General features: G+C 40.4%; 3 protein-coding genes across 3 annotated transcripts; all 3 read right to left on the reverse strand.

Annotated features, from left to right (window-relative positions):
* Positions 1-58: 58 nt before the first annotated feature.
* EAF02_007346 (uncharacterized protein) lies at positions 59-4,691 on the reverse strand (the record flags this gene model as incomplete). The annotated part of the gene is made up of 4 exons (XM_038903394.1): positions 59-3,861; positions 3,931-4,100; positions 4,154-4,524; positions 4,605-4,691. The coding sequence occupies 4 exons, from the start codon at positions 4,689-4,691 to the stop codon at positions 59-61; spliced, it is 4,431 nt and encodes a 1,476-aa protein (XP_038756873.1).
* A 5,477-nt stretch (positions 4,692-10,168) lies between these two features.
* EAF02_007347 (uncharacterized protein) lies at positions 10,169-11,795 on the reverse strand (the record flags this gene model as incomplete). Its single annotated transcript, XM_038903395.1, has 4 exons — positions 10,169-10,313; positions 10,374-10,834; positions 10,892-11,285; positions 11,335-11,795. 4 exons carry the CDS (start codon positions 11,793-11,795, stop codon positions 10,169-10,171), a joined length of 1,461 nt encoding a protein of 486 aa, XP_038756874.1.
* A 1,226-nt stretch (positions 11,796-13,021) lies between these two features.
* EAF02_007348 (uncharacterized protein) lies at positions 13,022-14,608 on the reverse strand (the record flags this gene model as incomplete). The annotated part of the gene is made up of 1 exon (XM_038903396.1): positions 13,022-14,608. The coding sequence occupies one exon, from the start codon at positions 14,606-14,608 to the stop codon at positions 13,022-13,024; it is 1,587 nt and encodes a 528-aa protein (XP_038756875.1).
* Positions 14,609-16,785: the final 2,177 nt, after the last annotated feature.

Raw genomic sequence — 16,785 nt, forward strand, 5'->3', positions numbered from 1 at the left:
TCTTTCATATATAAGGGTTCTATTGTTGATAATTACTCATTCTTATCAATTCTTCAAATCATGAAACAAGATTCAGGACGAAGGTTCCTTGCCAAAGCTTTCGATTCTTGCCCCAAGTACCTTTGAAAGTTTTCAGGCTTTCATCCAATTGGCCGCGGTACAGCCATCCATGTCTTTCGTATAGCTTTACAAACCAAACAATACCTTTTTCATCGACAAACCCCATGATCTTAAAGGCTCCCGCGATATCATAGTTTTCCTCTTCGAACGTAGTTGATGAGGCCAAGACCGGCTCCGGTTCAGAGATCTCAATCGCGAACTCATCAATCCTCCCCTTGAACCAGCTCAAGTACTCATATGAACCTTCCCACCGTCCAGAAAGAGACTTCCTAATCTTCTGCGCGGTGGCTGCACTTTTATTCCTACTTGTGTCCTCGAGGAGTGATGGTCTTTTTCGAATAACGAAACTGTAGTCGGAAATGTATTGTTGTACTAAGTTCAGCGCCTTTTGCCCACGTCTTACAGCCAAGTCTATTGGTGTAGAGCCAATGCTGTCTTCTAGGAACCAACTCGCACCATTGACGACAAGGGCTTCCGTTATTTCCTCGTAGTTGTGGAATGCGGCAGCGTGGAGCGCGGTTCTCCCTGTAAGCTCCCTACTATTGACAGAGGCCCCTTTTTGTATACACATCTTTAATATGTCCAGAAAACCACGCGCGGCCGCAATATGAAATGCTTCGTTTAGATCATCTTGACTAATGAAGATAGGTTCTTTGAAGAGACTTTCAACTTTTCTGGCATCACCAAGGAAAGTCAAAATCGCTAGGTCATGATCACAACCTTTGTCAATGCTCTTCAAGTATTCTTCCGTGGTTCTCAAGCTCTTTCGGAAGCTTCCGCGCCTCACTAAGTCTTGTGAAATATTATTCCGTTTCATCCTTAGGGATAAATCAAACAGTGTTTCCTGCGATGTTTCTTCAATGCACGTAATTGATGCGCCGTGGTCTAACAGCAAGCTCATCGCCGACTCGTGTCCATATAGAACTGCGAAGTATGCCGCACGCTCTGTTGTTGCACCATGCTCAAGTAAAATCGAAATAACATCTGTTCGATTACGAGAGGTTGCTATAAGCAGTGATGAAGCTTCGGACTGGATATTGCCTCCACACTGATTAACATCCGCACCTGAGGCAATTAGTAATTTTACTATTTCAGGATCTGCCCCGGATGACGCAAATTGGAGCATTGTCCAATCCTCGTAAATCAAATCGACTCTTGCATTTTTCTCGAGGAGCTTTTTGACAACCTTGGGAGCATTTTCAATGATTGCGATTAACAGAGGAGTCATTCCTGTCCTTGTTTTGGTCTCAAATAGAGCTCCGGCGTCTAGTAATCTGCAAGCCAACTTGTGATGACCGTATGTGATGGCATAGTGAAGAGGCATATCGCCATTCTGTGGTAGTGCGGTTTGCAAGCCTGTTGCGCCTTGATTCAGGAGAGCAAACGCGACTTCTTCGTTTCCATATTCACAAGCCAAGCTCAGAGCGGTCTTGGGTGTGTTGCCCGTCGTTACAGCATCTTTATCACACTCAGGATGATTGATCAAAATGTGTACAATGTCGACATTGCCTCGGCGTGCAGCATGGTGTAGTGCCGTCCAACCTTGAGCATCTTTAGCCATTACGTTTGCGCCTGCATCAAGAAGGATATTCAGAATTTCTGAAGTTGATACAGCAGCCGCTGCAATGATGGCACATGCATAAAGCCCACCCTTCTGGGACGGATCGATTCCCCGGCTGAGAAAGTGGATGATTAATTCTTTGTGTTTTCTCACAACTGCTGCCTGTAGTGGGTAACCAAAACGACCTCCCTCACAACTGCAGTCAATTCCTTGTTCTTCGAGCCATGTGATGACATCTTGAAGTCCCAAAAGTGAAGCGTAGTACGCAGGGTTTTGAACTTCGTGGAAGCTAGGTTGTGATACTGATAAATCACCAGTGCTTCCATCGTCTATTGTCTCATCATTTATCCAGCTATACTCTGTTGACCCCGCATCAGACTCTCCAGGATAGTCTTCGGGATGAAAGTTTTCCTGTGCAGATTTCGATTCGGCCGAGTCATCAAATTCATTTTCTAGAAAGGTACCACATATCCTCCAACTCGATGATGATGGCTTGAATACCCTTCTGGTTAAATGGCCAAATTCGTTCGGAGGTGCAAAGTTTCGGTCAAAGCCGTGAAAGAACCAAGCCCATGCCGCATATTCCAGGAATGGGTACGTAGTGTTATCACTACTTGCAGACATCTCTTCAAACACGTTCAGTGTGAGATAGCGCAAGCATATTCTAGCCAATCGAAGTTCCTCTGTACGAGTATCAAGTAATCCAAGAGCTCTACCTAGAACACTTTCGTTCGTTAGACTAGAAAGATACTCTTTGACTGAAAAGTGCACAAAATGAACTGTTTTATTCGCTAGTAGTTCATCTTCTTTGCCGGAGCGTAGTTGTAATAGAGATCCGCACGGTCTGAGAATTATCTCTTGCACATAATCTTCATCAACAAAAGATTCTTTCCAAGTATCTGGTAGATATTCCTCTGGGTATCTCTCCGACACCTTATCATCGGAAACGATCAGAGCTTCAGCCAGCTGTTTGACCTGAAGAGGTCTCACGGCAAAAAGGACCCATCTCAAAATCATGATTGCCTCGTTCCTTTCTTCAATTCTAGGGTTTTTTATAATTTTCTCCACTTCTCTTTCATACGCATCGCCTATTCCAAGTGGCATTTTTTCTACGATCTCTCTGAGTCGCTGTTGACTCTTTGTTCTCGAGATTTCGTTTTCTAATAACTTTATCCACAAAAACATTCCCTCACTACGCTTTGCCGCTTTTTTTGCAATCTCATCTCTATCCTTTTCAGGTTTCCGTGGAAATTTTCTCTTCACTACACTTGAAGAAAATGCTTCTACATCACTTGATGTATTTTGCGCAGTGATCTGATATTCATATCTTTCGATGCCAGGGGAGTCTGAAATTTTGCCTACGAATTCTCTAATGTCTGCAACATCTCTGCTGACTACAAGAGCCCGAGATTTTGTTGCAGATAGATTTTCGACTAGGTCACGCAGAAACTCGTTTCGTGGATCTTTAGTGTGATAGCCAACCCCAGAATTGATATCAGTGCATTCATCAAACCCATCCACCACAAAGGTACATCCGATTATGGTTTCCCCAACCGCAACAAAAAGTTTCCATAGTTCATTTCGTGTCAATGATTGATCCTTGCCGGTTCTATTCGCCAAAACAGCCTCCATTAGCGAGATCATCGTTTCGTCCTGCTCCAGCAGCTGAGACAACCATGACTTAAGGATAGAATAAGGATCTCGAGTTTGTTGGTTCTCAGCTACACAGAAGAAGTATGCCACCGGTCCTTGATCTCTTTCTACTAGATGTTCAATAATCCTTGCTGACATGAAGGTTTTGCCAAAACCTGGTGGTCCATGCAACCAAAGAAGCTTTCCTTGAGGTATCTGCGGGGCTGACCAAGCCTCGAAGTCTTCCAACTTTAGAACCCACTCGCAAGTTCCCTCGTGGCGATTCTGGAGCGCTATCTCATAAGTATTCTTCGTCTCGATACCGTTGATCCAGGCAGATATACGTCTGCGTCTGTCTTCGTTTGATAGCTTGGGCCCTTTATTGTTCTGCGCTAGGTTTGCTATGATGCCATCGAGAGATGCAGTTAAGCATTCGTGTTGAACAAGTATGACTAGTTCATAAGCCTTGTGTTCGAGGTCCTCTATGGCTAGATTTGGCTCAACTAAAACCGACTTGGCGCCTTTAAGGGAGCTTTCCAAAACCCTTGCTATATGAATTTATTTAGTATAACAATAATTATCAAATCTCCAGAGCACTACATCTGTTTGAAACTTACTCAGTGTGCGTTTTCCGTAGTAGTTATATGCCTGGATGAGGAATCGCAGGATAGCAGTGTACAGCCTAACAACGGCATCGGATAGCAATCTTGTTTGGACAGATTGTCTGACAAGAACCCTCGTCTCAAGCTCTGTATATAATGCGATGATCCTCGAGACTTCCTCCATACTAGACATCATCCCGCAGTATATCTGGGAATCGTTTATCGCGACCTCAAGTACTCGTCAGTGTACAATTTGCAATGGCGCATATTCAGTCTCACCTGGAGGAAGAAACGGACGGCCGCCCAAGGTAAGGCTGCGTGTCCGGGATCGTACTGGACAGCAGCGTCTCCCACCTCCTTAAACTTATTGATCCACTCGCTAATCTTCACAAATATATCTCGGACCATGATTCTATCTCCATTCTTTTTGGTATAAAGCTTCCATTGTCGTTTTTCACACTCTTCCTTCCTCTCTATGACCATTCGCACCAATGTGGAGGACTGCTCTGTAAAGTTCAATTGACCATTGTGTTGTGTAAATTTGAGTCCCTCTTTTTCGTTTTCGGCCAGTCGTTCATATGCTTGATGCCAGAGATTTGGTACAGAGTCCTGCAGGCAATATCATCAGTAGCTATAAAAAAATCACCCGGCTTCCGATTGCACAGCATTATAGTATAAATAAAACACACATTTTCGCCTACTAGTTCATTTTCTCCCTTTTTGCTAGCTAAATCATCTTCGCCAATCAGAGTAGAAGCTCGTGAAAAACTTGCCATGGTAACGATTTATGAAGAAAGATAGTTCAAAGAAGATTACGGGATATGTGCCTCACTATAAGAATAAATTCTAAACTTTTCTATGCACGAGAAGGCTGAATCTGCAAGTTCTGGTCACATTATACCAGCCCTTGACAATCCTCACGATTCGCTTCAAACCCTGTGAACTTGCGCCCGATTATGCAACAACAATGGAATGAGGGAATGATCGCGCAATTAGGCAGAACTATTTGCAACCTTTAAGTATCAAAAGAGGAATAGATTTCATATAAGATTCAAGATAGTCAAACAATCTTTGGTCTGTGACTTACCACTGTTGAGGCATATGTAAGCACAATACGACAATTGCTAAGACAGGTGGAAAGAAGAGGACAAATTCCAAAAGTTGTTTGCCTCGCCACAGTTAAGGTTTCAGTTCTCTTGCTCAAAATCATCATCCTAATCATCTAATTCCTTCATGGCCACCTCAATAATTCCATCGCAATACTCTTGAAAAGAGCCTTATAATTCCTAATAGCTTTTGTCACACATCGGTTAGTAGTTTCAACTCGAGCGTAGCGAGGATCGGGGGCTGGCCCCCATAAATGTTTTATGTTATTAAATTTTGGAATATAGTTAGGATTAGAATTTTACATTTTACATCTTAGATTTTCACGTTAATACTAGCCGTTAGGGAAAAAATAACCTGAAAACTATGTAGGATTTCAAAATTATTATAATAATAAGAAAAAAGAAATTCTACGGATCCGCAGTCTGAAAACTCTTTTTCTCCGACTAGTAGACTTTTTAGGTTAATTAGCTTCTAGTTATGAAATGTATTTTAAATTATGTATATTAGAATAGAGCCTATTTAAAGACCTTTAATTATTAAGTTATAAGAAATCTTGAAATCCTTATAGTCTAATTAACCAATCCAATTAAAAAGAAATTTATTATAGTGTTTACTTGCTATGTGTTGCGTTGGGTATAAATCATAGCTTTCGATTGGGTGTTTTCAGCAGTGTTTAGATTTTCCGTGGTTCCCCATCAGGCTTAGAATTTGATCAGCGTGTTGTCATTTCAATCGCTCCCGAAAGGTCAATACGGAGGGGTTATCGTGTAATAGCCTGTCTTCAAACCTACAAGACGATAAAGCCCCATCTCGGTAAAATTGACAGATAGGTACTGAGCCTCAAAGTCACATATGCTTGAAGTTCTGATCACAGAAATAAATACCGGTAATAACAATGTAAGACGAAGCCAAAAGTCAAATGTCTACCTCTTCGCCTGCAACCAACTCTTCCATCAAGATTTGGATTTGCTTCCTTCCTTGACTCACAACGGCCTCCATCATCTATGTCACGCTTGTAGCAGCGATATGAAAGCCCGAAAATGGAGGGTAAGGCCGTCTAGTCGTAGGGTTCAATGATATCAGATGATGGCAAAACTTCCACCTCGGAGATCTGACTCCAGCTGTTACCGATCAAGTCATTGGGATCTGCTCGCTCTTTATGATATGGTCAGTGGATTAGCCCAATATTTTGCCACTTGCTGGCTACTCACCTTTGAGAACTGAAAGAGCTGCCCCTAAACTCAAGGCGAAGAGCCCCAAAAAAGATTGCTACTTGGGGAAGTTGCAATTTTGAAATACGAGATACTGTATGGTACACTTTGTTGTTGTGAGATAGATGATGCGAGAGAAGTATATTCCCGAAAAATTCCTGGTTAGATAGAATGGAAGTTATGGGCAATCGTCTGATATATGTTTCGCAGACAATATCAAAAAATTTAAGTCTAAACACAGTCACGTAACAGACTGCGCGGTGCTACCGTTGGAAGGCATCTCTGCATCATACATTGATATCTGCAAGATTTCCAACACATTTTATGTAAGATTGACATGTTAGCTCTACATGGAGACCCGTTCACACCAACGTGAATTTTTCTCGGGGTAATTTGACGCCCCGCAATCCAATCAATACTACCCAATATACTAATTCTGCAAACCCTAACTAGCTGTCCAGTTTCCATGCCACACAAACAAACTCTACGTCCTGGATGGATACAGAATTACGTCCGATGTCTTGCAATTTTGAACATTCGTAGCCTCGTATTATGGAAATGGTTGGTAACCGATATCCCTACATCGTGTACATCCCTGTATCATACACGCTTTTTTAGCTTTCAAAAACATCAATATCACTATCTAAATATCGCGACAATATGTTTTCAGAAAGCTGTATAGAGCTTGTGCTAGATTATATTAAAGGTCAAGAATGTTCTAAATATACTTAGATAGCTTATTTATACGGAGTCGATCGTATTATACTCTCAAAACGGCATAGAGGCAAAACCACCTCCTGCAAGATAGGCTATGCTGATACATATTAATATCTTTTATTAGAACAGGAGGAGACTTTATTAGATCAGATTAATAAATTAACACAAAGATTTATACCTCCTACAAATACTATAATTAGAAATTTAGTAGAAGAGATAAAAGGGTGTTTTGTAGGGAAGAATTGGATGGTCAACTTCGTTAAGCGGTATAAAAGTTGTATTCAAAGTTGATATTTCTGTTGCATTGATAATTTGTATATCAAGGCCAATAATGTGGATATATTTGAATACTTTTATAATTTTGTTGATGCTATTTTATATTATTGTTGATTTATATTATTTAAAAAAGCTTTTGCTAATCTCTTTCTTTTATCCATTTAGTTAGCAAAAGCGATCATAAAATACGATATTGTATCGAAAAACATATACAATTAGGACGAGAAGGGATTCCTGATTGGTTTTAAAAAAGCTATGAAGAGGATAATAAGTATTAATACATATAAAAGAGATAGAATTATAAAAACTAAACAAGACGGATCAAAAGAGTTTATTATTTCTTAGTATATATAACTGCCGATGATATAGTTCTATTACCTATTTTAATTTATAAAAAAAAATCAGGCAATCTACAAGATACATAGATTGATGAGGTAGACATAAAAAATCAAGCTTATTTCGAAGCCTCAAGCAATAAATAATCATCTAATGCTTTTGGGCTTAATTGGCTTACTGTCACGGGATCACCTCTGGGAGTATTCAGAAGCTTTACCGCTGAGCTAAACGCCCAAAAGACTAGGAGGTAGAACTGGAAGTTCTACCTTACTCTCACATATATAGCAAGACAGGACAGAACAGAAAGGGCTTAGTGTCACCCCGTGACACCACCCCCCTCCTTAAGGTATAATCTCCATACCATTACCTACTAAAAGGTTTCAGAATTCTGGATTCTAATGCCTCAGGTATTCAGATAGGCAGACAGGATCTATATATGCTAGCCCCCAAACCAATAAAGGCTTGTAAGCTATAAGTGGGCCCCCCACACAGCTCCACTTATAATTAAGGGTAGTTCTACTTAATGTTACGGGATTACCTCTGGGAGTATTCAGAAGTTTTACCGCTGAGCTAAACGCTCAAAAGACTAGGAGGTAGAACTGGAAGTTCTACCTTACTCTCACATATATAGCAGGACAGGACAGGACAGAAAGGGCTTAGTGTCACCCCGTGACACTTACAAAAGTTTTTCAACACCATATATATCTAAAAGCAAACAAAGAATACCGGCTATTAATCATAAATAGTTATTCTAACCATATCAATATAGAATTTATATCAAAATACAACAAATTGAAGATTATATTATTAATTCTGCCTCCCTACTTTATATATCAACTACAACCACTCGATATAAGCTATTTCCTCCCCCTTTCAACAAATTATAACATAGAACTCAACAATTGAATGTATAAAAACAAAAGTTTAATTAGTATATCGAAACACAACTTTTAGACCATTTTTAAAGTGGCTTAAGCTTAATCTACGATTTCCTATAATATACTACAATCCTTCGAAAAAGCGGGTATTTATCCACTCAACAAGGAGGCTATTATACCTAGCATAAAGCCAGAAAGAACTACTACACCATCTATATCGATACAGCTTATAGAGAATAAATTTAAAACACCATATACATCAAAAGCTCTACATCGATTTAAATTAGAATTTCGACAAAATCAGAATCTCGAGATTACTTTGAAGCTTTTTAAGGCTGCCTTTACTAATACAGCTAAAACTGATATTCAATCATATAGAGTAAAAGATCTAGAAAAGGCTCTAAAAATGGAAAAAAGAAAAGGACTCATTCCAAGCATTTAAACCTTATAGAGAAGAAAACTAATAATACTTTTTTATACTCCCCCTTTCAGATTAAAAGAGCTAAGATCTTTCAATCAGAGAAAATGCTTGCTATAGAGTAGGAAAAGGAAGCTAAGATATAGAAGAAGGCTAATAAGAAAGCTAAAAAGGAAAAGAAGATGATTGAAGTTAAAAAGAGAATAGTACAAAGGAAGGTGGATTGTTAATTTACAAGAGATACTAAAGAGGAGATTAAAAGAGCTTGTAAATCAATAGGATCTTCTATTAAAAGAGATTTAAAGCTTCAAAAAGGTTTATATACTATAGATCTAATATTTAAAAAAGCTATAGAGCCTTCTAATATAATAGTGGTGGATAAATCAATAATAAAAGAAGGGGAGGGGGTTATACGGTCGAAACGAGGCCGACAGATCAAGATTTCTACAAGGTTTAAATAAGGAAGTTTTAAATCTTCTTTTCTAATCTATTATATCTTATTATACTCTTAGACAACTTATAGCTTTATATCTTATTGAATGTATTTATTATTAAATATTGAAGTTGTCGTAGGGTGAGTTTAAAAACGTGCACGATACAGGGACGTGCACGATGTAGGGATATCGGTTAACAAGCAGGGGTAGGAAGCTAGCTAGGTGCCCCCTCTTAGCTATTATACCCCAATATGGCACGGTCCGTCTAACGTTTCCCGCTCAGTAGTGGGAATTGGCAAGTTTATTGGCAGGGGCTACACTTACTATGCTGTTCTAGTACGAGTGAGCGGCCGAAATGGTACAGTGTACAATACCACCATTCGTGTTCTAGATCACAGATTTTGAATTTTGGGGTTGCTTGCTAGGTTTGTGTTATCTGATAACAGTTGGTAGTTCCACACTCCACGTACGGTGGGGACTATGTTTGATCGAGTGCTGCCCTTTGAACGAGGGTATCCAGAATTCCAGCCTGATGAATTGCAATGCGCGGTTTTCTATTGAAAACAGTTGGTTTGAGTCTGCAGTTGAGGGTGGAGAGGCGGTGACGTGACGTGACAGTGCGTCCTACTTCTACCTAATCTCGGAGGATGTATTTGAATTAACACTCTTCTACAGATCGTGGTATAGTGTATGATAAGGCACATGCCTATGTGCATTATGCATGCAAAGGGGCAACAGTTTGTCTACGTAAGAGGCACAGTGCAGCTGATACTATCGATTGTAAGATTGAAAATCTGAAGTCGAAGATAGAGCTCTCGATTTCTTACGAACTAGTGTTGGCGAATATCCGCCCATTCCAGTTTGCTACACTCTTGCTCAATCATCCCATGTTACTGATTTCGCGACCAAGAACTCCTCCATCCCGAGCATGGTATTGAATCTACCCCAGCCACTATTCTTCACTCCACCCATTGGTAATTCAGGTTCATCGCTGACGCTCATGCTATTGATATGAACAGCTCTAAAAACAGAAGGTCGTTAGTGCACCTTCTAGAAGCAGGTTGTCTCGGATCTAACTCACCCGGCCTCCAACTGCTTTGCAATGGCAAAACCCTTGCGAAGGTCTTGAGTGAATACAGCTGCTACTAGCCCAAACTCAGTGTTGTTTGCAATGGCTATCGCTCCTTCATCGGATTTGGCAATTCTGTATGCGGCAACAGGCCCGAAATTTTCATCTTGCCACAACGCCATCTCATCCTGAATATCTCCAATTATCATGGGTGCAAAAATGACAGGAGTAGCTCCGTCGCCTTCTCTTGGCTGTAGCTGCTCAATGTCTCCAACAATACTGGAAGCTCCTTCAGATAGAGCTTTTGAGACCATCCCCTGTAGCCGAGATTTTGCAGCGGCGTTAACAAGATATGGTGGAGCAGATACTGATGATGCGAGGTTGATAATAGTAGCCTTTAAGACCTCTAACAATTGTTCGGCAATGTCCGTGTGTATTATAATGCGGTCTGTTGACATGCATATTTGCCCGGACTGTGATGAGTGCAAATATTAGCAGGCTTGTCAAGATTCAGACGGATCGATCCTTACATGCAATACAGCTCCAACTATGCACTCTTTGGCCGCTTTCTGCAGGTCGGCATCGGCGCATACAATCGCATTATTTTTACCTCCGAGCTCCATCAAACAAGGCTTGAGATTCTCTCCACAGGTACGAGCGATCTTTCGGCCAACATCTGTGCTTCCCGTAAAATTAATTTTCTTCACTGCTGGATGTCTGATTATGGTATTGGTAACTGTTGCTCCGTCGGAAGTTTTGCAGTAAATGATATTCAAGACACCTGCTGGCAGACCTGCATCTTGAAAAATTTGTCCTAGTGCCCAGTAACATCGAGGTGTTAATTCCGATCCTTTGATCACTGTTGTGTTTCCCGTGGCAATGGCTGTGGCTGCTGCTCGCATTCCTAGTGCAAATGGAGCGTTCCTGTATTAACTTAGTTGAGATGCTTGTCTTTAGTCAATGCGAAGCTTACCATGGCGATATTCCCAAGATAACTCCATAGGGCTCTTTCCAAATCATAGCACTGGTTCCTTGGTCTTCAACGGTGGGTATACCTCCTGTTATCAATGGTATGTGACTGGCAATATCTCTGAGGAATCGCACTGCAGTTGGAAGCACCCAGAAGTGTACCGGACCGACAGCTCCTCCCATTTCGGTCTCCATAATACCACCATATTCTGTGATCCGACTCTCCAGAATATCCGCGGCTTTGAAAAGAATCTTTTGCTTCTGTTGCGGCTTTGTCTTCGACCAGGAGGGGAAGGATCTCTGTGCTGCTTCGACCGCGCGAGTTGCATCTTCAGAGCTCGAGGATACTGCTCTCCAGCATACTTTTCCAGTTTTTGGACTCACCACGTCAAATAACTCGCTGCCCACATCTTCATTTCCATCAATTATAAGGGGAATAATGAGCTCTTGGTGGGATGAGGCCATTTTGAGGTTGGTTCTTGGTTCTCAGTTTTTCAGAATTCACAACATACTGCGTTCAGAATAGGTTTATATACCATTGATATCACAGAACCGGCTGCGATTACGAGACTGTGTTGGTTTCCTCGGATGAGGTGAGAAAATGCACTATAGATCCCTGCTTTATTCTTATGCGAGCTCGAGGCGAGGTACTGGACATGGTATTACCCCCCTCACCTGTAGCCCAAACAAGATAAACATCCTAAGCGCTGTTGTCGAACGATTCCCTTCGTAATTCTTCCAGGGTTCATCTCGGGGCAACAAACAGGTGTTCTCCGAGCTTACCTAGTGGTCTAGAATTCAATGATTATTTTCACGTGCACGAATAATTGAGGTTGAGTAGGCTCCGGAGCAGTTCAAATCGGTCAGATTCATTTCTTCAAATTCCGATATAGTATCCGTTTACAAGGATACCAAAGAATATTCCAATCTTTTACCACAAGATTCGGAGTCGACCCTTGGAGCTTCAGAAGATGGCAATCGCCAATGTCCCTGTAGCAGACTAGCAGGTGTTTTGGTCCGAACTTGAGAGTCACAACACTATGGTGAAAGAAAAAGCCGACATATACTGACTGCGTTCGTCCTCTCCCGGCAAACCGTGAGACCAATTTTCTTTTCCCGTTCCCATCTTCATTCGAGGATATACTATCAAAGCTCCCGCCAAAACCGCCGGCGCCTGTCACTACAAGACACAACGACTGGTGAGCGAGACTGATGCCAATGTTTACACTGGAGCTCCCCGTCTAGCAAACGATGCTGTTTGGGCTCGCCTCCCATAGCGTAAGTGGCCGTTTAATTGACTCGCCCCGTCAATGATTCAAGACATGATAGGTACTAATAACTCCAATCACCATCAAAATATCAAAGGAAGGACTAGAACTTGTTGGCGACGACTTAATCGCACTCGCAGAGGGTTCGGGTTACCTTGCAGAGCCTTCAGTTTATCATGAACTTCCTTTTTTCATACGCACAATTCCTCCAAGCTATAAAGTGGATGGCATTGCTGACTTGTTTGGTGACCAGAAACGTGTTCGACGTCATAGGTATCTGGACTACTACTACCCTAACTTGACCGAAGAGCAACGCCATAGAGAGGGCCTCCATTACGGTAAGCCATTTTTTCACATAGATCTATTTGCCTGCAAGTGCTTATTCTCTTGATATAGATCATTGTCTCGAGTACTTATTGCTAATTACATCTTCACACGCTTAGATGCACTACCATCAATCTCCAATCTTTTTCGAGAAACAGGCTTCCTACTCGGCTTGCTAAACTTCGCTAATACATAAGCGATAAAAACACTTTTCTGCTTGAAATAAACGCCTTTATTGTATAAAATGTCTAGAGCAAGAGTACGAGCAGCTTGACCCAGCTTTATGAACTGCTCTAATAATGCTGGGCTTAATTCAGTACTATTACACATTTTATTAGTCCATTGAATCTGTTCCACTATATCTCGGATGAGCCATGAATTTCTCCTTCCCCATAATCCAAAAGCATTATCAGAATCAGAGTCATATGGATCGTAGAAAAACAATGCAGAACACCAAAGTAAAGTAACATCAAATACATTAGTATTTGAAATACGAATACAATTACCAAGAATTGATAACTTATTAGTTAAACGTGTGTGATGGTGAATATTGAAGTTTATCGGTAGTACTGTTTCTATCCAGTTCTCCAACTTCGATTTAAGCATCTGTGACGTTTCTAAATCATAATCGACTTGATCATTTGGTTCTCGAGGATTCAAGTTGGCAAACCGTTCCTTGGCAAGCTCTTCCTCATCCGAATCCACATCGAAGTCTATTCTGATAGGCTTTTCGATATCGTCCAAGTTCACTTCGCTATCTGATGACTCTTCACAGCCAGAAAAAATGCCATGTACCGATGTAGAGTTGGGACTAGCTGGGAATCGAGGCGGTGTCTCTTCAATCCTTTCTTCAAGAATGACGAGTGATGACTGAGAAACCTGTGCATCTGGACATGGCTGAGCGTATGGTGGCGGTGACCGAGGAACTTGTACTTCTGGACATGGCTGAGCGTATGGTGACGGTGACCGAGGACTCTGTGCCGGAGATGGCTGAGCATATGGTGGTGGTATTGGACGTTGTTGCTCCTTATATACGAATTTATCCCATTCTAGTAAAATAGCCCCTTGTTGAATATACATTTCCTTCAAGTTGGTTTTGTAGGTATTGGTTGCAGTTTCACTAACATGCATACGGAGTTTTTCCAGGTGTACTTTCGCATAAGTACTTGGCCTGATGTATACACTGAAAGTTGTGGTATTAGACAGAGACTCAAGGCTACGAATCAACATGTTTGTAGTCGTGGTGTGAGGTCTGATTGTAGTAGTTTTCTTCTTTGTAACGACGAATCCCTTCGTGGTGAGGTTGAATTGTAGAAGGAAAACATGCTGTGCATTGCTTAACCCGGCTTCGTGAATAGCAGAAACGTCGTGAGATAAATCAATACTCGATATTGGATAAGGTGCCGAGGCATTCGCAAAATCGGCATCTGGAGGAACAACTAATAATAAATCTATCTGTTGTTTCTTGCCAGCAAGCTTAATAAACACCTGAAGCTTGAAATGAATATGAATCCGTCCTTCTATATCACGATATACAGTCATAAAGAAACCAGGTGTCTGCTTGTTGTCATGCAAGCAAGAACCTAGTGTCAATGTTGTGCCTGATTCATTAACCCATTTCACGAATACCCTCTCATCAAGAAGTTTTTCTAGCTGAAGTTTTTCGATCGGAACCGATATCGACATATTGAGTCCTATGATTATAATTAGCAATAAAACGTAGTTAAAGAATACTTGCATTTGAAAAAATGCTAGCCCACACTCTGTGTGCTTCCCACCCACCCAGGCTATAGAGCAGCCTTGACTCTTCGAATAAAATGAGATGTAAAAGTGATCAAGAAAAGCTACTATATGAATTGTGTTGAAGTTCTTCTAAACAGTATGTACTGTAAGGACATAACCGCCGCCAGGGTTGTTCTAAATAGCAGAGGCTGTAAGGACGTAACCGCCGCCAGGGTTGTTCTAAACAGCAAATGCTGCAAGGACGTAACCGCCGCCAGAGTTGTTCTAAACAGTAGGTGCTATAAGAACGTAACCGCCGCCAGGGTTGTTCTAAGCAGCAGAGGCTGTAAAGACTCTTGTACACAACGCAATATAGGAGCAATTTGACTGGAAGTTGTGCTTGTATAGTTGTAATAGATGTTATATGATAGAGGTAAAGCGATTTGAGGGTAATGATAGGAAGATGTTGGTCGTATGTTCGCAATAGATATTGTGCGATGGAGAGTAAAGCGATGTGAGTAATGATACGATGATAGTGGTCGTGTATTCGTAACAAATGTTTTGCGATGGAGATAAAGCGACAAAAAGATGGCGACAGAAAGATGGTATTATCGTGCGATGGAAATGAAGAGAGGGAGGGAGATAGAGGTGATGATGGAAATGAAGGGATTCAACAACACTACTAAGTGTTCAGCTTTACGCGTAACCAATGCGTTGTGGTCTGACCACACTCTCACGGGTGTGTTTGATTGGTGGAGAATTAACTTGAATTTTTCAGTTGCGAAAACTAAACCCAAGAGGGGTGGATTTGGGATTGGTTCAATGACCTTCTTGTCGAGCCACGACTCCGCCTGAACCACGGCCTGGTCAGGTGACAAAACTATGATGAAATGTGATGGAGAGGCAATTGGCATATAGTTTGGTAAGAAGGCGTTTAGAGGCAAAACGCTTAATGATCTCAAAAAAGTCCAACTTCATAATATACAAGATAGAAATACAAAAATATAAAAATAATTACACTATATATACAATTTCAAATAACTAAAATATATAACGTGGTTTATCAGTGCGTGGCCCCATATCAGTGGATGGCCCACTTTCACCTCAATTTACACTTTCAAATTTATATTTCTTAATAATCTTTGAATCAATTGATTAAAGTTATTATAAATCTAATAATCTAGGATCTATTATATCATTTTTATAGGTTCTTGTATTATGACCTGTCTTTCCATACTTGCTACAACATCGACTAGAGGATGTCTCCATATTGGAATTTCCTTCATTTTTGATGCCTGTCGTGTCGAATTTGGATATCAATCTTTTGTTGAGATAATATATCTGTAGTTTCCTGTTTAGTAAGTATTCCTCCTTAATGTAATTGGGTTTTTTTTGTGTATCGATATTTACTTAATATTTTATTTGCCTTTCGAAGTGTATGAATTTTTGTATTTAAAAGTATATTCTTATATGCTAATCTCTTTATTACCCTTAGTTAAGCTAATATAGTTTTAAATAAAGGTATAGGAGAGCTTGATTGATAATAAATTATTTGAGATTTAATTAGTATTGATTGAAAGAGTATTTCTATAGGGATTGTGAGGTGTTTAAGAGGTTCAAGATTTTGAATTGGGAGGAGGAGGAGTAGGTGTATGGATTCGAATAGCTAAACTTAGAAAGTACTACTTCAGAATCGAATGGACTAATCCTGTTTCTCGAAACTCTGATTTTATATTCTGATTTGTAATTGATTATTGATATGCAGTTTTGAAAGCTATAAAGAATTCAACCTTTAAGATATAATTGATATATATCCTTATAAACCCTCAATTTGTATACCATACTCTCGTTTTAAGATACTAAGTATCTCAATATCAAGAGGACTAAGTTAAATGACTTGAATATAATAGTAAACACATATATTTAATATTATTCTCCTTACAATAGTTCTGGAATGATATTGATTCATAGCTTTCATACCCATCCAACACTAGCATTCTGTATTTGCCCTTAATTCGATTTCTTGTATGTTTATCGAAGTATTTCAACCATTCTAATCCTATCTCATTATTCGTTCACCCATTGCTTATAGGTTTAATAACCCAATCTACAGAAAGATCGGTTTCTGTATACCAATTGGA

This window comes from Botrytis sinoallii, assembly GCF_014898435.1.
Source record: "Botrytis sinoallii strain Bc 23 chromosome Unknown BSIN_012, whole genome shotgun sequence".
NCBI classification, from domain to species: Eukaryota; Fungi; Ascomycota; class Leotiomycetes; order Helotiales; family Sclerotiniaceae; genus Botrytis; species Botrytis sinoallii.